This window comes from Dreissena polymorpha, chromosome 10, assembly GCF_020536995.1.
Source record: "Dreissena polymorpha isolate Duluth1 chromosome 10, UMN_Dpol_1.0, whole genome shotgun sequence".
Lineage (NCBI taxonomy): Eukaryota > Metazoa > Mollusca > Bivalvia > Myida > Dreissenidae > Dreissena > Dreissena polymorpha.
Window position 1 is genome coordinate 22,838,556 of NC_068364.1, and position 22,475 is coordinate 22,861,030.

At 34.4% G+C, this 22,475-nt stretch overlaps 2 protein-coding genes across 2 annotated transcripts in view; one reads left to right on the forward strand and one right to left on the reverse strand.

Moving 5' to 3' along the window:
- LOC127847056 (uncharacterized) overlaps positions 1 to 5,848 on the reverse strand; it is a 71,972-nt gene extending 66,124 nt beyond the window's left edge. Inside the window, exon 1 of the mRNA XM_052378611.1 lies at positions 5,419 to 5,848. Coding sequence (XP_052234571.1) covers positions 5,419 to 5,460 — 42 coding nt within the window. The 5' untranslated portion in view covers positions 5,461 to 5,848. The remainder of the gene's footprint in view (positions 1 to 5,418) is intronic.
- Positions 5,849 to 6,074: 226 nt separating this feature from the next.
- Positions 6,075 to 22,475, forward strand: part of LOC127847061 (transmembrane 9 superfamily member 1-like) — a 47,477-nt gene continuing 31,076 nt past the window's right edge. Inside the window, exons 1-5 of the mRNA XM_052378648.1 lie at positions 6,075 to 6,235; positions 9,188 to 9,277; positions 11,909 to 11,990; positions 19,314 to 19,418; positions 21,526 to 21,754. Of these exons, the coding sequence (XP_052234608.1) occupies positions 6,158 to 6,235; positions 9,188 to 9,277; positions 11,909 to 11,990; positions 19,314 to 19,418; positions 21,526 to 21,754 (584 nt within the window). The 5' untranslated portion in view covers positions 6,075 to 6,157. The remainder of the gene's footprint in view (positions 6,236 to 9,187; positions 9,278 to 11,908; positions 11,991 to 19,313; positions 19,419 to 21,525; positions 21,755 to 22,475) is intronic.

Here is a 22,475-nt window from a genome sequence, read left to right on the forward strand (position 1 = left end):
TGTTGGCATACATGATCCAGATTTGACCTGGTGACAGAGTTGTTGGCATACATGATCCAGATTTGACCTGGTGACATAGTTGTTGGCATACATGATCCAGATTTGACCTGGTGACATAGTTGTTGGCATACATGATCCAGATTTGAACTCTGTCTAGAATGATATTGTCATGAGTTACACACATTTTCTAAGGTTGAACTGGTGGCATACCTTTTTTGCGCATGTGATTCAGATCTGAACTTGGCCAAGATGTTGTTAAGAAAAACAAGTTTTGTATTGACACTGAGTTATATATGCTGCCTCTACAGTGCTTTAAGGTTTTACTAAAATTTGACTTGTTGACATAGTTTTGGGACGCACACAAACCATATTCATATGGCCTCTAGAGTGGTTACATGGTTTCTCTGTAATTTGACCTAATGACCTCATTTTTAATGCTTGTGACCCACATTTCAACATGGCCTAGATATTGTCAAGATAAACATTTTGACCCAGTTTCGTCAATATTAGGTCATGACTTTGGCGTCTACAGTGGCAACAAGGTTTTTCTAAGATTTGACCTGGTGACTTAGTTTTTGGATGCATTTGACCCCGATTTAATGTTGGACTGGATATTTTCAAGATAAACAAACTGACAAAGTTTTATCAATTTTTTATGCAAAATATGATCTCTAGAGTGGTAATGAGCTACAAGTTGATGATGCAAAGAATCCTCCCAATGAATCATGAGACATAGGGTGATCAAAATAGCTCACCTTCATCACTTCATAAGAAAAACTTTCAGTGGTTTTTTCACCATTTTGGGAACGGGGCCGGGTCCCTTTGCATTTAGAAAATTCACGTCATTTCGACTAAATTTGGGGAATATGTCTTCAATTTTTGCCAACAAATATTGTAAATTGAAAATAAAAATGATATCAATATTATATGTATTATGGTTTAACTTAAGGAGCTGGATTTGAGATAAATTAAATGTTGAGACTTATTAAACACAATTATTTTTTTTGAAAATCTTCAATTGGGAATTTTCAGGTCCCATTTGAGAAAAATATTTATTTTTTCTATTGGGAATGGGTCCCCCTATAGGACCCAAATTTTAATGAAACAAAACACTGACTTTTGATTCTAAATTCTATAAGTTAAAGGTTCTGGCAGGTAACCAACAAAAAAGGATTTTTTCTTGCGGCCTAAGGTTTCAGATTTCAATCAAAGTAGCTAATTTAAGTAATTAATTTATACCAGGCTCTGACATGTAAGTGAAAAAGCATGCGATAGTATTTTGTTTTTATAAATCGTCAATCATTTTGAATACATATAATGGGGTAAAAGTGCATATACATGTACATAGACTGTTAATGTTTGCTAAGATTTCATGTAAACCTAAAGTCTATGTAATAATCTATAAACAATACTGTTGTTTTTGCATGAAAATGGGCAGTTACTATTGAAACAATCTGGCCAAATAATCCGTCTGCTATTTAATTAATGGTAATTCATTACTGTATAATTATTAAGTTTGGTCGATATTTGATAATCAAAGCGCTGAAGGCACTGAATTTGTTCGCTGCTGTATAATCTTAGACACAACTCAGTTTTCAAAATTATGTGATCGCTTTTTATATCGCAAGTTTAAAATGACCTCAACCAATTCAAAATTATAAAGAGTGTGTCTTAAAGCACAGGTCGAGATGTTTTTTTTCTCTTTTCAAATCATTGAAAAAGCTAATCAGTGTGCACATGCTAATCTTATTTGACATGCATTAAGCCCCGTTTTCCCTGAAAGCAGCCAATATGTACAGATTTCAATGATAAACACTAGACTGGTCAACTTTTAAATACATACACACTATGTAGTGTACCAGTGGGAACTATAAACAGGCAGATGAGGTGGTTAGAGCAGACGCTCCTAGCCTAGCATTCCTCGTCTGCTTAATTTTACTGCAGTTATCAACACAGGCAGTCACGGGTTACAGTTCCTAGCGTAGTTAAGCCCATACTTGACTTGACCCTGAATTTATTTGTCATCTGCTGCCGGAATAGTCCCAGTAGCCGGAAAGGCAGCAGGCGGCTAGAGCGTCTAACCCCTGATTTCCGCGCTCCTCTGTTCTGTGGGTCTGTGTTTCCCATGCCACAGGTGTGCAGGTCATCCCTGACACAGTCAGACCATGATATTTTAGTCTCCCTCTACCTCTAGCACCCTTAATGGCCATCTTCATGCTAGGGTTGTTGCAAGAAGTGGCACGTACCACATGCCAATACCACCTCAGACGTCTGGCTCTCAGTGATGCAGTGACTTCTGGTATCCCTAGTTTTCCATACAGCGTGTCAGTGTTGACTCCGTCGTCAGGTTTGACGCTGCAGATCCAGATACTGATTTGCAAAATTGCCTCTACATCATTTGTGAGCTAACGCTCACAAATAATACAAAATTATTTTATAGCTTTTTATATTGCAAGTTTTAAAAGAACACAACCCATTCAAATTTATAAAGAGTTTATCTTAAAGCACAGGTCAAGATCTTGTTTTGTTTTGGTTTTTTTAACAAAAAAATATAATTTAAGCTTCATTTTGGGAAAACAGGGCTAAATGCATATGCATAAATTGTCATCCCAGTACCAGAGACTCTCTTTAAACGAAAAACATTATAAAATCAGAAATGTCGTCCTTGATTAGCTTGTGCGCATTGCTAACGCTCACACTAAAAACAGAAATCTCTTCACATGAATATGCCTGTGGAAAAAACGTAACCTAACGAAGAGCTCACCCAGCGATTTTTTTCCTTCTTTATAAAGAACCGGTAAACGGCACTTTCCCAAGTAAGAAAAAACAACAAATTTCCCAAATGCAACATTTTGTTAGTTTCCCTATGCAGCTCTATGGTTTGAACCTAGGTAAATATAATATTTACAGCTTGAAAACACTTAGTTATCAATTTTTAAGTATTTGGGAGCATAAAATCAAATACACCAGTTTCCTAATTTGAGGGTTTCACGACTCGATTGTTCCCAATTTTCAGGCTTTCACGGCTCAATTTTTCCCAATTGGTCCGATATGGGTACTTTTCCCAATTGGACAAAAAAAATCGCTGGCTCACCATCGAATTACACTTCTGTCACTGCATGCTCTGCTACACGTTCTTAACAGTAAATGATTTTACACACACACACACAAAACTAATCAAAACAAAAACATGCAAACAAGAATGAAAATAAATAATTTCATGACTTCTTAATCTCATTGAAATATTTATTATAATATGTGCAAATAATTGTTAGGCTCCTAAATGGACTCCATGATATAGTCCATCACTAATATACAATAATTAAGGCAAATTATTTCACATATACACATATTTAATATAAATAACAGGCCATGCTAAGAAACATAAAGCATTAAAATTATAACATACATTTCTTTAAACTTAAATGCTTCTGTACATGTATGTCTTAATGAAAGAGACATTCACTTTGACTATTGTCAATTATTCAGTACATCTAGTTGAAGTTAAATGCTTCTGTACATGTATGTCTTAATGAAAGAGACATTCACTTTGACTATTGTCAATTATTCAGTACATCTAGTTGAAGTTAAATGCTTCTGTACATGTATGTTGTAATGAAAATGTCATTCACTTTTACTATTGTCAATAATTCAATGCAACTAGTTGAAGTTTATACTCAGTGCATCCACTTATTTGATACCATTTTACCTTCAAATTTAATGCCATATATGAGTTAATTAGCACTTATAGATGATGCCAAAACATATAAATTATCTGAAAATGTCTAACATCAAACCTGCTCACACTGTGAATGTAAGATTCTCAGTTACACACACATTACATAATGATAAAATTAATTCTTTACAGACACCAACAATATAAGTCTGTATACATGTGTATATAAAGATAGATATTCATTACATACACAATATACATAGACAATAATTATACATGTATATATTTACTCAGGGGTTTTCTGCCTATTTTGGGAAAAGGAGTCTGACCAAATTGGGAATTTTTTATCGACAAAATTGTCCATTTTGGGAATTTTTGCTTTGATGAAAGGGCTCATTTTGGGAAAACATTGTGATTATATCATGCTAATTGCTTAAATAAGTCAGTGGTTTAACAAATAAATTTGTTTTTGTTTGTTATTTTGTCTTCTTGATATAAACACATGCACTATTGGACATGATCAACGTTTATTCAAGTACTGCAATTTTGTTTTTCAGTTACAGTTACATTCTGAGATAAGAACTGTACAGTCAAAAACTTATAGCAGATATTTTTTACCAAAACAAACGCTGGTTAGTCACAGGACCGAATATCGGCCCCGAAATTGCCATAAAAACAAGATGTGTTTGTGAAACACAATGTCCCCCTATATCTGACGTTTGACCTTGACCCTTCACCACTCAAAATGTGCAGCTCCTTGAGATACACACGCATTTCAAATATAAAATTGCTAGCTTCAATATTGCATTAGTGACATTACATGCACAATTTTTACCCATATATTTGACCTTGAAGGATGACCTTGACCTTGACCTTTCACCACTCAAAATGTGCAGCTCCATGAGATACACATGCATGCCAAATATCAAGTTGCTATCTTCAATATTGCAAAAGTATTCATAAAATAAGCGATTTGGGCCACATATATTTGACCTCTGACCTTGAAGGATGACCTTGACCTTTCACCACTCAAAATGTGCAGCTCCATGAGATACGCATGCATGCCAAATATCAAGTTGCTATCTCCAATATTGCAAAAGTATTCATAAAATGAGCGATTTTTGCCACATATATTTGACCTCTGACCTTGAAGGATGACCTTGACCTTTCACCACTCAAAATGTGCAGCTTCATGAGATACACATGCATGCCAAATATGAAGTTGCTATCTTCAATATAGCAAAAGTTATTGCAAAATGTTAAAGTTGGCACAAACCAACCAACCAACAGACAGGGCAAAAACAATATGTTCCCCACTATAGTGAGGGACATAACAACACTGTAACAGCTGATATAACATACATTGGAAAACTCATTTTTAATTGCAAAATGTATTGAAGTAATTACAAATTACAAGATATAAAATAAATTAATAATATTATATTTAATTGTATTATTAATTTATAATTATTTTGATAATTATTAAATATTAGCCATGTAAAGACACAGTGACAGACTGATATTCACTTCGATATATAACATTGATCTTAAAGTGCACAATTGATGTTTAAATCATTTTGTCATCATACATTTCCATATTTCTTGGTTTCCTTTGCTTTGTTTTATACAGTGCTCAATTTTGAGTCTATACACTTAAAAAGTTAATAAGCATTGAACCAAATTTACAAATTCTTAAAAAATTATTTATATATCAAATAAAAAGAATTTTAACAAATAGTTACCTGCTTGTCTTTTTTCTTAAACCGTCCAGGACTCAAATCCATGCTGTCATGTAATCTATGAAGACTGCAAGAAATCTTCAGGGTCGAATGTTGCGGATGCTGCTGCCTACTTCCCTACAATGGATTAACCCAAATCTGGGTATGGTCGTAATTTCAACGCTGGAATGAGTATTAACTAATACAATCTAGCCAAATATTCAGGCCTCTGGAGAGTCTGTACTCTAATGCAAGTAGGATTAAACCCCCCGGCATCAGATACACAAATAAGCCGCATATTTGTTGTCATCCTTTCATAAATCCATTCATCTTCGTAAGAGGATTAGTGGCCGTACAACTCATATTAATTGAAAATCGTCCGCTGGAACTATTTGATTTTTGTTTTCTTGTTTAAAATGTAATATAATAATCGTTTTGAGAATGGTTATCGTGTTTATAGTATTTAACAACATTTAATGCATAAATATCTCGCTAACTATTGCTGTCATTGATTGATAAGAAAATTCGATTACATGTGAAAGTAAATTGCGTATGATTACATTTTCCGGAAAAGTGACATCCACTTTTGGATTTTCCTACTCTCTAAAACGCGCGGTTCATTCGACATTGTCAATTATAGTATTTTATGACAAGCTTTCTTAAATAATATATCTTTGTTTATTTTATATATAATGGATGCAAATTCTTCACAACTATTATTATAGTATTCAGACAACTTCGGTTAAAGGCTATATCAACAAACATGGCTGTCTGTCATTTTTTTGTTGTGTTGGCAATATTAAATGCAGTTTTCTGCAACGAATATTCCGATAATGAAACGGTTAGCTTGCGTTTTATTTAATCCGTTTTACAATTATTTATTTTTATTTATAATAGTTTACACATTTGGAAAGAATGAAATCATAACTGTTAGGGTTGGGTGGGGAAGCAACAAGCAAGCAAGTAATAAAGTATACATGTTTGAACATCCGAAAAAAGCTAATATGACCAGCCCATATTGATTTATTTCGTCTGGGACTTTATCTTATTCTCTGTGATATGTGCATAACTGAAATATATTTTCAGATAATTGGTTTTGACTCGTATTTTAGAAGGGAGCACTCTCGTGTACAGGGCTTGACACTTACATCTACAGATTGGTGACCACAGGGAACCCTGCCTATTAAAATTAGACTAAAATCCTGGGAAAAACTGGTGTCCCTCACCAAAATTTGGGGGTCTCGTGTTCACGGGACACTGTTAGTGTCGAGGCCTGTTCATGTACATTTTTAGATTAACATGAGCTAAACCCTACCTTATCCATCTCAGGAGACATGCAACATTTTCATTCACTGTCGTGCCTTAAACCTAATTTGACAAAAACATTTGCAAAATTTGGCCAATATCCTTAATAAATGAGTTCAAAAACATGCATTTTCAGGAACAGAAGTGATGTACACTATGTGACTTGTGATTTTTGCATACATCTCGCATCACAGCGATCGATGCAACATGACAAATCGCGGTGATTGGGAGCAACAATAAAACTAGGGTGATGTCTTGGTGTTTCCGTAGTGCGATTTTCTCTTTGTTAGGAAGTCAGCGTGAACTAGAATACATTGTAAATAACCAAAATAATAAATATTCGGCCCATTGGGATTTGGCAAAAAATGACTTCGAAAACTGGAAATTTGAAATTCAGCAATCCGGCACAAAGATGGCTACGATCACATCTTCATTGCTTTATCTGTCAGTTTTAGTGATTTCAATCGCTTAGAGGTTCAAACAACCTTCGAAAGCTAATTGTTGTTCATCTGTTGTGTTATGTTAATGAAGGTGTATGTATATCAGAGCAGTACATGTAAGAAAAATAAATGAAATAATCCAGACGATTTATTTACATGCTAATGCAGTGTAACTGTTAACTGATATTCATTTTCATTTTTACCCGTTATCAGGAAGTCCCAGAGAGCACAATTTTTACATGACTGGGTATGACGCAATAAAACATTTTTTTGTACATGATCATATTGCATTCAATCTTAATTTTAATTTGCTCGTCCAATGAAAGCTGTGTCCCATAATACACTGTGCTCTTTACATTTCTGAAAAATGGCGTAGGCATATGGTTTTGTTTATGAAATTCTTAAACATTTATCGTCCTAAATGATTAAGATTATTCTTGTGTGAATGATATAATAATATTGGATTATCGGATAAGCATTAGAAAAGCAGTATGTATACAGTAATGGATAAGTAAGTTATTTTCCAGTAATCAATGCGATTCGGTTTATATCCATGAATTGACCAACACCGATGTCAACAATATCCACTGCAATCACTGCGAATCGCGGCGAATCACCACAAAATTGCGGGGAATCACTGCGAAGATTATCTTGCACTCTCGCGACAGTGGAGTGACAAATCACGTGAAATCTCAGTGATTTTCCACTAAAAAATCAAACTGTCCACCGTGACTCCGCGAATTAGGCAAAAATCACGGGGTTGCGTAGTGTACAGTCAATCTTGTTTTAGGAGACGACACAAGGTAGTAACCAAAAGTTATCTCTTAATAAAATGGTCTTTTAATGAAACAGACCATTCTGGAAACAAGTAAAATCATCATCAGTATCAAATTCATAGACAGATTTCTAGACATTTTATAATTATTAATGATCCAACAAAACACTGTTGCAGTTTTTACAATATGTTATAAGAATTTCATAAACACAAACAACACCTTTTTTTTTTAATGTGCAGAAAGATGGTACGGGAAAGCCGAAACAAATGTATTCATTGTTTTAAATCTTGTGCAGAATAGTTACAATTGCAAATAATTGGGACTGAACATGCATGAATCATGTGTTCAATATAAACACATCAGTAAGAGCTCTTCACCATTAACTCCACCTTTGTTCTCAGTAAAAGATTCAAAAAGTGTAGCTATGCATGCGTTAACTGTTATTACACGGTTGTTTAGCATGTTGAGTTAGTCAAAGAAAGCCAATTTTATCGACAAGAAAGTTGTGTTTTATGGCTTCTTGACATGAAGCGGCTTTCCTTTGATAGCCTCAAACTGACCATAATTAGGCGATCAAGTTTGTCCATTAACGATTAACAGATTTTCAAATTTTATCACTAAAATTTTGGTTGCTTAATCGAATATTGGGATATCAAAATACTTAAAAATCAGCGGTTGCTTATTAAGTGTACATCATTCACTCCGTACATGTCTTACCAGTATTTGCTTAATATATTTTTTTTAAATGTTGCAGACATGTAGACATCTCTTCACAATTTAATTTGAAGCTAAACTTCAAAACTTTATCAATGCACCCAGTCCCACTGATTTTTTTCACAATTTTATGCAATTCAGACTAGAATTTTCACAAATTCAAGAAGTTCACGACTCAAATTTTCACTATTTCAATAAGTTTTCATAAAAAGGGGGGCCAAGGCTGCTTCACAAAAACAGAAAAAAAGCCCTGAGTCATATGCTTTTCACTTAGATGACTTTATTGTGTACATGTCCAAACGAACGAATAAGTCAATTACACAAAGTTCAAGTTTTAATCAAATGTTTATGTTTATTCCACATGAACAATATAGTTCAGATATGCCTTGTTTAAGATTTAACAATATGCCATGCATTGTAGTAGTGCAATTAAACGTTTAAGTATGAATTAAAACTTCTAAATTACCCTTTTGAGGAGTAAAGCTGGCACCCTCAAAACAGTTAAAAAGAAAGGTCATAATATAATGCTAATGTTTATTTATGTAAAAATACTTTCAGGTCATTATGTATGTTAACAAAGTTGGGCCCTATTTCAACCCTCATGAGACCTACCACTACTATCAACTCCCAGTGTGCAGACCAAAAAAGGTATGGATTTATTTAATAGTTAATAATGATCTTGAGAATCTTACATCTGATTGCTTTGTTAAAGTAGTCCCTTATCTAGTGTATACCAGCCTTCTGGCAATTTAGTGTTTTTTTTGTCAGATATTTATGTTACACCTGCTTTAAATTTATCTTACAATACACAATTTTACAAAGCATGTAATGTTTATATTAGTTTTTAGCTCGGCTGTTTTCGAAAAGAACCCAAGTATTGTCATAGCCAAATCGTCATCCGTCATTAGGCGTCTGGCGTCCGCGTCGTGCTAAAACCTTAACATAGGCTCTAAAATCAAAGTGCTTCCACATACAACTTTTCAACTTCATATGCAGATGCACCTTGATGAGTTCTACACGCCACACCCATTTTTGGGTCACTAGGTCAAAGGTCAAGCGCACTTTTGACAAGCTTTCATTAATTCAAAACTGCACACACAGCCGAGAGTTAGCACCCGCTATGCAGTGCTGTTGTTATTCATTATAAAGCATACGCTTAATATAGATTATGCCATCAATTATGCTGACAAGGAATCAATTATGCTGACAAGGAATCAATTATGCTGACAAGGAATCAATTATGCTGACAAGGAATCAATTATGCTGACAAGGAATCAATTATGCTGACAAGGAATCAATTATGCTGACAAGGAATCAATTATGCTGACAAGGAATCTAATTCTTTTTTTCTTTGGAAATTTTATGGGGATGCTTTAGAAATGTTCACATATTTCAATGTAATAGCATTAATAAAAAATAAAGAAAATTGCAATAACACATACTCTCAGAGAAAAAGAAATCATCAGAAATGTTTTGTTGTTTTTCTCTTCGTTGACTTTAAAAAATGTGTGACTCTGAGAAAATACTGAACAGTAACATTTTTGCTCAGACATTTGTGCATGCCACTTTTCACTCTTAGCCTATAAGCATTTGAATGCTAATATGAAAAAGGGAACCAGTGTAACGCAGGAATTCTTGGAGAAAACATCAATTAAAACTACCCGGCTGAGCTCTGTAAGCATGTTTTTGAAACATCTGCACACTACATTCAGATTTGTATTCAAATGGACACGCATATATGGTTATAACTGCAGAATAAAAAATGCATCATGTAATGTCTTAATTTAAACTAAGATGTAATTAATCTTATGTTTTACTTTGGATTTGATAGAACCTTTTAGTACCTTTTTAGTCGGTATTGTTGGGTCAACACACTTGAAATTTTTGTCTTACCTTGACAAATTTAGTCAGTTAGGTCTGTAGGTCTGACAGATTTTCCTGAAGACTTGGTATACCATATTATTTATAGAACATGTAGTCATGATATAGTTTGTAGGTGCCTATTTTAGCCTCAATATTTTCTCATTCAATAAAATTGAAGTAAAAGTACCTTGGAATAGCTACTCTGACATAAACGGGCGGAATTCCCCCATTATAACTTGTGCTAAAAAACAACAGCTCTGATTTATCAGTATGTTTTTTTTCGTTCAAAATCGGGTCCAATATTCAGCCCCATTTCCAATGGAAAAAATTATTAATTTTTCCCAAATGGGACGTACACATTTCTAATTGAAGGTTTACAATTTTTTTTAGGATCTCAACATTTTTAGCTCGACTATTATATATGAAATATATATAGTGGAGCTATCCTCTTCACCCTGGCGTTGGCGTTGGTGATTCCGTGAGCGTGCAAATGTTTAAAGTTTGCGTATTACCCCAATTATTTTCATTGTCCCTTGACATATTGCTTTCATATTTTGCATACTTGTTTACCATCATGACCCCAACCTATACATGTAAACAAGAGCAGACAACTGTATTAAGCATTTTGACAGAATTATGGCCCCTTTTATACTTAGAATATGCATATTATTGATAAATCTATGTTAAAGTTTGCATACTACCCCAAATATTTCCTGTGTCCCTTGACATATTGCTTTCATATTTTGCATACTTGTTAACCAACATGACCCCAACCTACAAACAAGAGCAGACAACTGTATCAAACATTTTGACAGAATTATGGCCCCTTTTATACTTAGAATATGCATATTATTGATAAATCTATTTTAAACTTTGACAAAACAACACTTACCTGACATACCACAATGCACTCCACCCAAACCATCCCCCACGCCCCCCAGAACCCCCCCCCCCCAAAAAAATAAATATTTTTTCTTATTTTTTAAAGATCACCTTTTAAATGATGAGACACCCACATTATACCCCTCTCTCCCACCACCCAATCCCCCCAATTTTTTTATATTTTTATTTTTTAAATATCATCTATTAAATGATCACACACCCACATTATACCCCCCCCCCCCCCCCCTCCTCCATGATGGCATACGTTATACTGTCAAGCACTCGAATAGTCGAGCGTGCTGTCCTCTGACAGCTCTTGTTTGTACCTCCCTTCAAGCTATATAAGTTCAACCTAGGTAAATATAATCCTGAAAACACTGTGTTTCTCAATTTTTATGCATTTTTTAGCAAAATAACAACAACCCTAATTTCCCAATTTTAATCCCTGCACGGCAAATTTTCCCAATCCAAGGAACCCAGCCCCATTCCCAAAATGGTGAATAAAAACACTGTTTATGACTGGTGTATTTTCAGATAGAGCACAAGAGTCTAACTCTGGGTGAAGTGCTTGATGGGGACAGGATGGCTTTGTCCATGTATTCAATCAACTATAAAAGTAAGTCAGCCCTCACTTGTGTGGCTTTGTCCATGTATTCAATCAAATATAAAAGTAAGTCAAACCTTACTTGTGTGGCTTTGTCCATGTATTCAATCAACTTTAAAAGTAAGTCAACCCTCACTTGTGTTACTTTGTCCACGTATGTCGTATTCAATCAACTATAAAAGTAAGTCAACCCTCACTTGTGTTACTTTGTCCATGTATTCAATCAACTATAAAAGTAAGTCAAACCTTACTTGTGTTACTTTGTCCACGTATGTCGTATTCAATCAACTATAAAAGTAAGTCAACCCTCACTTGTGTTACTTTGTCCATGTATTCAATCAAATATAAAAGTAAGTCAACCTCACTTGTGTTACTTTGTCCACGTATGTCATATTCAATCAACTATAAAAGTAAGTCAACCCTCACTTGTGTTACTTTGTCCATGTATTCAATCAAATATAAAAGTAAGTCAACTCTCAATCATGGCTTGCCCAAAATTTCGCGCGCCGGGAAACGAAAACTGGTTTTAAAATAATAATATATTCTATCAACTTGTTTTTTATTTCTTTTAATGACAAGGGCATTTTCACATATCATAATATAACATGCAATGATGCAGTTTTCAATATAGAAATAATGATTATGGTACTTGTCAAAGTACAAACATATATTTTATACATGTACATTTAACAGTGGTGTTGATTGTCCCAACTTTGAAATCCAGAAAATTAGGTCATGGGTCTTGGAACCGCAGCCGTAGGAACCCAACATGAATAAAGGGCAGAGCCCCCCACCCCACCCAGAGCCCTTACTAATTGTTCGTTTTTAGTCTTTCCAATTGCAATTTCAGGTAAATACAATTTGAAATATTATAAACCACATCTTCCATATCACCGCATGTGTATTCGTCATTCTATTTCTTCTATAAAGAACTTCAAAAATAAATGTAAATTGACGAAAAATAATGTATCCGAAAACGACAGTCCGAAAAATTGTATGCGTTTTGCGCTTCAAATAAAATATGCATATCGTTTGATTGAAGAAAAAAACAGTAATCTAGCAAATATGTAATTAATATACAATTTGGTTGACGTATTGCTTTACAAAAGCATAGTTTGTCGGTACAGTAATAAACAACTTATTACCTTTTAATTTCAAACGATAATCGGCAGAAAGGCGTAACATCTTTGACAATGACGACATAGAACTAATTATTTAATTATCATCCATTCATTCAGATCGATAGGTGGTAGAAAGGTGTAAAGTGATCAGATAAGAAATAATTTATTTATTGTTACGCTTCTTTTCATTTGTTTATCTTTAAATACGATGTTTGCCATCAGCCGCTATTTTGTTGGCAGACGACAATATCAACTATAGTGTCTGCGCATGAATGACCCAATATTATGTGTGAGCGAACTCAATGTTGATTGGCCAGTTACCACATGCGCTTCAATAATATGGTCAAGCGATGTCTCATGTTCTGGTGCAGACCGGTTTTGGTTTATTGTTCAAATTGCGAAAACTTTCATTGAAACAAAGAGAAAAATATAGAAAACCAGTCTGGATTTAAATGGCAGATGTATTCAATGAAATTTAATAAGATTTAAGCATTTTCGCAAATCAGAATTTTCTTGAGCCAAATTCTCAATATTTTCGCAAATGGCTCAAATGGCGAACGACAGCGCGAGCCCTGCTCACTTGTGTGGCTTTGCCCATGTATTCAATCAACTATAAAAGTAATTCAACTTTCAATTTGTGGCATTGTCCATGTATTCAATCAACTATAAAAGTAAGTCAAACCTTACTTGTGTTACTTTGTCAATGTATTCAATCAACTATAAAAGTAAGTCAAACCTCACTTGTGTGGCTTTGTCCATGTATTCAATCAACTATAAAAGTAAGTCAACCCTCACTTGTGTGGCTTTGTCCATGTATTCAATCAACTATAAAAGTAAGTCAAGCCTCACTTGTGTGGATTTGTCCATGTATTCAATCAAATATAAAAGTAAGTCAACCCTCACTTGTGTTGCTTTGTACATGTATTCAATCAACTATAAAAGTAGGTCAACCCTCACTTGTGTGGCTTTGTCCATGCATTCAATCAACTATAAAAGTAAGTCAACCCTCACTTGTGTTGCTTTGTCCATGTATTCAGTCAACTATAATTTTAAGACAGCCTTCACTTGTGTGACTATGTCCATGTATCTATCAACTATAAAAGTAATCAACCCTTACTTGTGTGGCTTTGTACATGTATTCAATCAACTATAAAAGTAAGTCAACCCTCACTTGTGTTGCTTTGTACATGTATTCAATCAACTATAAAAGTAAGTCAACCCTCACTTGTGTTGCTTTGTCCACAGAGCTCCAGATAAGGATTTGTGAAATTAGTACCAGTACTTCCACTGACAGAAAAAAAAGGAGTAACGCTGAAAATCAATTAGTACCTGTACTTCCATATCCAAAAATACAGGTAGTACTGTACTACCTGTGTTCTTGGATATTGAAGGGTGTATAACTGACTTTTCAGAAACATTTGCAGCAATTATAATAAACATTTTTAGCTTCTTTAATTATGATGCAAATACAAAACAAATTAAAACTCATAACGAAATACTATTTTTTCATTTTTCTTGACAAGAAAACACAAGCCAACTAGTAAACTAAGTAATAGAACACTAATGTCACTGTAAGACAGTTAAAAGCTTAAGCAAACACTTCAACTGTAATACAGTCAATCTGTTATTAACATGTTAAAGCCTTTTTCCGTGGTTTATATGCTTCACGAAGTATTTTCTTTCTCCTTTTCTTGCCACTTAACCATCGGATTGGATGTCACTTTTGTCAGGATGGTTAGACGACCGCATGTAGCCTAATAAAGTGTTTTTTTAACCGAAAGCTGTTTAGTGGGTCTCCCCTTGCGCGTAGACATATTGCTTTTGACGGGTTTACGAGTTATCTGAAATGACGCGACGGAATAGACATTAATACTAAAACCCAGTCTAAAACTTGCCGGTAATTTTAAGTAACGAAAAGTGCTGTTAGGTTACAGACCAACCAATCTCACCGCGCTGACGAGGACATATCGGTACGGCCAGATGTTTTTCGTAAATGCGTAAAAGGGATATTGAAGTCGTAATTGTACGTTGAGTTTATAAAAATAAATGCATAAACCTTCATTAAAAAGCCGTAAATACAGCTTAACAGCCTTTATCTGGAGCTCTGTTTGTCCATGTATTCAGTCAACTATAATTGTAAGACAGCCCTCACTTGTGTGACTGTCCATGTATCTATCAACTATAAAAGTAAATCAACCCTTACTTGTGTGGCTTTTTCCATGTATTCAATCAACTATAAAATTAAGTCAAGCCTCACTTGTGTGGCTTTGTCCATGTATTCAATCAACTATAAAAGTAAGTCAACCCTCACCTGTGTTTCTTTGTCCATGTATTCAATCAACTATAAAAGTAGGTCAACCCTCACTTGTGTTGCTTTGTCCATGTATTCAATCAACTATAAAAGTAAGTCAACCCCTGCTTTTGTGGCTTTGTGCATGTTTATAATCAACTATAAAAGTAAGTCAACCCTCACTTGTGTGTCTTTGTACATGTATTCAGTCAACTATAAAAGTTAGTCAAACCTTACTTGTGTAATTTCATAAAAATACATGGCATCTGACGCCACCTTCGTACGGAGATTTGTCAGATGTGTGATTAATCCGCAGATTTCCGTGGATTTAATGGGTTTGAGGAGGGGTAACTACCAATTCCACACCATATTTCTTTAGCAGGCCACACATTTTGATTTTGAAACCACGGGGCAGATTATTCTGCCAGGATTATCACTGTATTGCGCGAGAATCACTTTTGGAACATTTTAGGACATCGGATGTTGTTTCCCAATGTTCTCGTGAAAATTTTTCTTTGAAAAATTGTTTGTTATTTGTGTGCTCAGATTGGTATACAAAAGGCATCATATTGAAGAAAAATATCAAGGAACGTGCGACTCTTCTTGTTTTGTCCAAGGTCTGATGGTTTTCACATCGGTTGAGAGACTCTTCTTGTTTTGTCCAAGGTCTGATGGTTTTCACATCGGTTGAGAGACTCTTCTTGTTTTGTCTAAGGTCTGATGGTTTTCACATCGGTTGAATAAAAAAAAGAAATGCCAGTTTGTGTATTCTATGTGAAAAATCATGTTTTAAAAGTGGTGTTAATTTACAAATGTTAAAGTGCTCACCATGCTGCCAAAGTAAAAAACATAGAGAAAATACAACAGATTGCCAGCATCGTTTAAGAAACAAATTGAAGAACATTACGGAATTTAAGCGAAATGAATACTGTGACATGGATCTGAAGTATGTGATTGTGATGTAAAAATGGGTACTTGAGAAATAAATCTTCTTGCAAATTTCAACTAGGTGTTTATTTATTTGTCTGTTGCTCACCCCATAATGTACTTTTCATTTTATAAAAATCAGTCACATAATTTTCTTCTCCTATGACTTTTCCTTAATCCTACACCTGTTTATTTGACAAAATTGACAACTGCCTCTTCATGATTTAGTGTTCTCCGAAAAAAAAATCAGTAGCCAGTCATATTTTTAAAGTAGCCAGCGACTAAGCAATAAAACAGGTTTATTTGCGCCAATTCAATTGATATTTTCGGGAAAAGTATCTGGCATCTAGATTGAACGTTACAGGTGAAATCGCTGGCTGCTTGTGCTTCGAAAATTTCTTTGTTCAAATATGTGATTTTGACCCCCCCCCTCAAATTATAGTGTTTAATCTCATATCTTATGAAAAAAAACTAACCTTAAGCAACTTAACCTAAAATTTATACTTAATATATTATTATTATTATAATATAATATATGAAAACTTAAATTTCAATTTTAAAATGCGCAGAATGTGTGTCACAAAGATCTTTTTAAACTTGGTTCAAAAGTAAATGCTGGCCCTGTTTAATCAGATGAAAGCCAAGTCACAAGAAATCAATTTACTGAGCCAAAGTATCATCAACAAATGATCGTCGCTGTCATTCTCATGTTTCTCACCTAAGTTTCCAACTTTACACACTGTTTAATACATTTACTGTATTTGTATGCAATATTTCTTTTAAATATTAAGTTTATGATTGTAAAATAATTTACAATGAGCAGATTTAAATTGTCATGAGAAGTAAGAAACCTATGCCATTTCTCAAATTATTTCTGCAAACAAAATCATGTAGTAAATTATACTGGTAGCTAAAATTTTGATTTTACACCTGACTTTCTGTTTTGTCACTGTAACTACAAAATGTTGAAACAAAACCCTGTACAAAAAGATTTCTGCAGCGAAGCATGTCTAATGGCCTTGTGTACCGGATACTCAGCCATGTTACAGCTCACCTGCAATTAATTCTTCAGTCGATTTTATTAGCAGCATCATTTAAGTCAATAATTTCTGGTAATGGAAGCATAAAGGTGATGAGACAGCATCGTTCTTATCACAAGTCCATAAAATGCCCCTGGCAGAGCTGGTATCAGATATCACTGGCACAAATCTCAGCCATAATTCACCTGAGAGACAAAGGACGTCACAAGTCACTTCATGCCAACAAATCCCTCTGAAGAAAGCGAAAGTACCATAAACCTAATGAAGCCTCGCAAGGTAGTAAGCTGTAGCCGTTGACGGATTGCTTTTCCACCCGAGATGGCCTGACGACTAATCCTCAATAAAAGATGAATAGTGCAAGTTAACGAGGGATTTGTCAGCGCTGTGATTGGTTGATACTATATTATACCTATCACTGTCTATTGTTTGGTGTTAACGTGAGCTGATCACGATATTAACACGGAGAAAATCATGATTAATTCTAAATCTCATCAAGGGACATGAAAAGCTTGAAAAATCATATGGAAGCATCAAGGTGAGACGGATGGTTGAGTCGTTGTTCTAGGAAGATAGAAGAGACTGGAATAATAATAATAAAAAAGTGCGAAAATAGGATTCATCCGGAGATTTTCCTAAGCTGCTTATTGGAAGTCAAAAGGATGACGCTTGAATCGAACTCCAGATTTAAATGTGAATTGGCATTTGACAGATTGAGTTTTAGTGGATGCTGAAGCTTAGCTTGACAGCATATTGTCTCCGTCTTGAGGGATTAGGTATACGCTATTGCCGACTGATTAATATTGGATGGTGGCTTTGTCTCTAAGAGTTTTTGTTGGGAAGTATTTGATGGGGAGATTGCAGGGTTTATTTGGGTGGTTTCAAAATTTAATTATTTTTTATTGCCAAGATTTTGTGATGTACTGGCTGTATCGTATTTAGAATCTCATTTCATTTGTGGTATTGTTAAAAAATTAAGGGTTGGTTAGATTGATATTAGATCATTATTTTTTCAACAATTAATTAATACCAAGTTCCTTTAAAAATACCTGAAACTTTAAAAAAATAAGTGTAATTGATTAATGTAGGCTATGATGTTAAACTTAAAGTGATAATGTAGCACATAAATAGTGTAATCCAGGTTCTTTCACATTGAATTTGCACATTCTTTAGACAATCTCAAAGAGTCATCAGATTTAATGAAATATAAGAATACTATGAACATTTGTGGAGGCCAAAAGTCATGACCATCATTGTGACTTTTGTCTTACATGTAATCCCTTAAAATGAATACTTTCCCTATTGAATTTATTCTGCTCAGAGGATGTATTTTTAGAGTGGGAAAAGGGAAAAAAACTGGCAAGACGTGCATACTTATGTACGTCTTATGCAGATTTATACCAGGAAAAGTTCACAGCAGTATTTTCATGTAATCTACTGTATATTTCCTTCTTTGTACAGATACATTTATTAAGAACAATGTTTATTCTACTCATAACATTCCTCTTGGGCAAAATCTTCTGTGAAAAGGGCTTGATCTATATTAAAATGGGCAAGATCCTAAGTGAAATTGGCAGTATCCATATTGAAATGGGCAATATCCATATTGAAAGGGGCAATATCCATATTGAAATAGGCATCATTCTTTATTAATTTAGTGTTTTTTTTGCCCAATTGGGAAAAGTACCCATACCGTACAAATGGGGAAAAATAAACATGAAAAAAAAAGGAATTGGTAAAATTTGTGTCATGAAGTCTTTAGATGGGGAAATTTGTGTATTTGATTTGTTGCTTACAAATGTTTTAAAAAATTGATAACTTAATGGTATGTCAAGTTGTCAATATTATATAAACTTATGTTCAAGCCATAGAGCTGCATAGGGAATTCAACTACGGTAAATGTTGCATTTTATTTATAAGAAAAAAAAATTTAACACAATTTTTCATTTCTATTTCACAGGCGATGTGGCAATAAAGGAATTATGTCGTGTGACATTTCAAGAAGACGATCTTCAGCTGTTAAGAGACGCCATTGAAGACCTCTACTACTTTGAGTTTGTCCTAGGTAAAGTAGAATATATAATTTATTTACCAATAATATATTCATTATGTAACAACAACAATTTTACTCTGAATATACAACATGCTTAACAGGCTATGGGTAGCTGTCAAATTGTTTGTGTAAAGTAGACATCAACAAAATTTCCAGATCCACTTGCAGTACAGAATGATTGAGCTTTGCAATCCATAGGCCCTGCAGTTTAATCTGCTGGCCCTGTATATTTTATATTGTAGGTTCCTTCTAATAAAAAGCAATCAGGACCTTTTCATGGAACGACATGCTTGATTGATAAATTACGTTGGTAAATTTTTGCTACCAGGGTTTTTCTATCTGATTTTGGGGAAAGGGCCTGGCCTTTTTTGAGGGGGAAAAAATCGCGCGAAACGCCGGATTTTGGGGGAAAAAATCACAAGAAACGCCGGATTTGGGGGAAAATAAGGAAAGTCTTAAATAATCAATTAAGCATATTTTACTGTTTTTAAAACAAATTCAAGGAGACAGAAAATTTAATTATGCAATATTTTTCTATTTTCGGTCTAGGTTAACTTATATAATTAAAGGTTAAAAAAAAAAAATTTTTTTTTTTTTTTTTTTTGGAAGGGAAAATGAAATCCAGAGGAAAATTTACCATCTGAGGGGAACAAAAAAATCGGAGGGGAAAGGGCCGATTTTCGGCAGGTCACAAAGAAGGAAAAAAAAACCTGGCTACTCTGTTTATCATGAATTATTCCCTTATTTTAATCATTTCAATAAAAATTTAAGTTATTGATACAAACATGCTCAAATTTGAATCAGTTCGTTAGTTGTTATTGTTATATTTTGTGAGGTTTGCTTATACAATTGTAAAGTATAAAATACACCACTCTATACACTATGTCACATAGCATGTGAGCACAGAGGGTCAAGGGGTTAAAGCGCTTGACTTTTAATCCAATGATCAGTGGTTTGAGCCCAATTAAGGATGAATTTGTGTCTTACAAAAAATATATTCTTGTTTTTTACTGGAGGAATTTATTTCCTATGTTTACATAAATTTATAAATTTGAAACAATAACAAACTTTAATACGTGGCAAAATCTGTGAAAAGGTCCCCTTTACTTGTCTTCATTTTGGGTTAAAATGATATAATATGGCTTTGGAGGCAAAATTCATGACAGGGGAACAAAATATCGGATTAAATGAGTTTAACAGGGGTATTGCATGGTTTCAAGGATTATCAACGCATCACAATGATGTCACTATATTACTGCCCCAACTGTAGGAACATGCTATTTAATAATGAATGCTCCTGTATTGCATTCAGTATAATTCTTTGCTTCTTTTTCAGTTGCAAATCCTATCATGAATTTGGCCATTTGTTTAATCACAAAGTGGCATTGAAGTGAAATTCCATCACGTTCATACAAATATTGTGTCCCGTAATACCAATGATATATCATTGTTAGCACACGGAAAACCCCACACTTATCTTCAAATGATATCAGATTATATTCCCTTCCAATAAATGACCCTATACTTAGGTTTTAATACAAGTACGTAAATTTAAGGTTTTAAGGGGCCTTTTCACAGATTTTGGCATGTTTTGAAGTTTGTCATTTAATGCTTTATATTGATAAAAGTAAACATAGGATCTACAAAGCTCCAGTAAAAAATCGAGAAAAGATTAATCAAAAAGAAAAAAAGGTACCCCTCAGCAGGACTCGAACCACTGACCCCTTGAGTCCTGGAGTACAAAGTCTGCGCATTAGACCACTCGTCCATCCTTCGGATGTATTTTACACTTCATATAAGTGATCCTCGTAGTTTCACAAAATATAACGACAACAATAGAACTCTCCAAATTATTCAATCGTTTCGCGTTGCAACGCTTTATAATTTTCAGGTTTTTAAATCGTCAAAAGATGCATATAAAGGCTATTTTAGAGAGCATGGTATATGTTCAGTATTACGGTTTCCTCACAAATATCATAATTAAATCGACAATTGGCGAATATGAAACAGCTTTTTCGATTTGGTTAATTAACCAAAACGTGAAAAGGCCCATTTAAGACTAGTGTTATTATAATAGTGAATTTATCATTTAGAAGGCATTTATATGACTATTTCTCAGACGAGATTCCGATCCGAGGGTTCATAGGCCACCTGGAGGAGGGGGGTTTCCTGCCACACACCCACAAGGTGTTCCTGTGGGCCCACCTGTCCTTCAACATCGAGTATAACGGCAAGCACATCATCTACGCCAATGTTTCAACTAAGGAGAAAGAACCAGTCAACCTGGATGATGTCACCGCCCCGTTGGAGGTCGCTTTCACGTACAGTGTCAAGTGGCACAGCACAGAGTGAGTGTGCGAAGATTGTGGACTAGTATCACTAACATACTTAAAGCTTTACTACTAAGATTTACTCATTGACACATTGGTAGTCCCTTAGAAAATCAATTTGAATTTTAGATAATTTTTATGTGTTCAAGTTTAAAATGCTTCATATCCATCCCTCAGGTACTGATGAGCAGCAAACAGCATAAAACTTGAACAGACTGCAAGGGACTAGCAGGCTGTTCTGGTTTTATGCTGTTTGCATATAGCAATTCTCTATTTGCTTCTAAGAGGGAAAGGGTAGAGACAATATTGTGATTCAACTTAGATTATTTTTTTCAATTTTTGAGATGAGTTTGACCATCTCGCTAAGTTTGGTGTTCATTAAAGTTTTTTTGAATGCGTCTTAGCATTGAGTTTAAGTAGAAATATTTGCATATTTTTATACATGTAGCTGAGATTCGAGATTGTGCCTTTGACCCAGTATCAAGAACTTTCACTTTTTTTTTCAACTCAGAAATTGAGAGATTTGAGTTGAAACTCAGCTGTGTATTAAGAATGTTTGTCAGCTCACGCCCAGTCTCAAATTTCAGCAGTGTTGTTTTTTCACCATTTTGAGATTGGGCTTGGTCCCATTTTGTTTAGGAAAATTAGTGGCGTTTTGACTAGCATTGGAAAATTTGTGTCGCTGTTTTGTCTTTAGCTCACCTCATTGCTCAGGTGAGCTTTTGTGACCGGTCTTTGT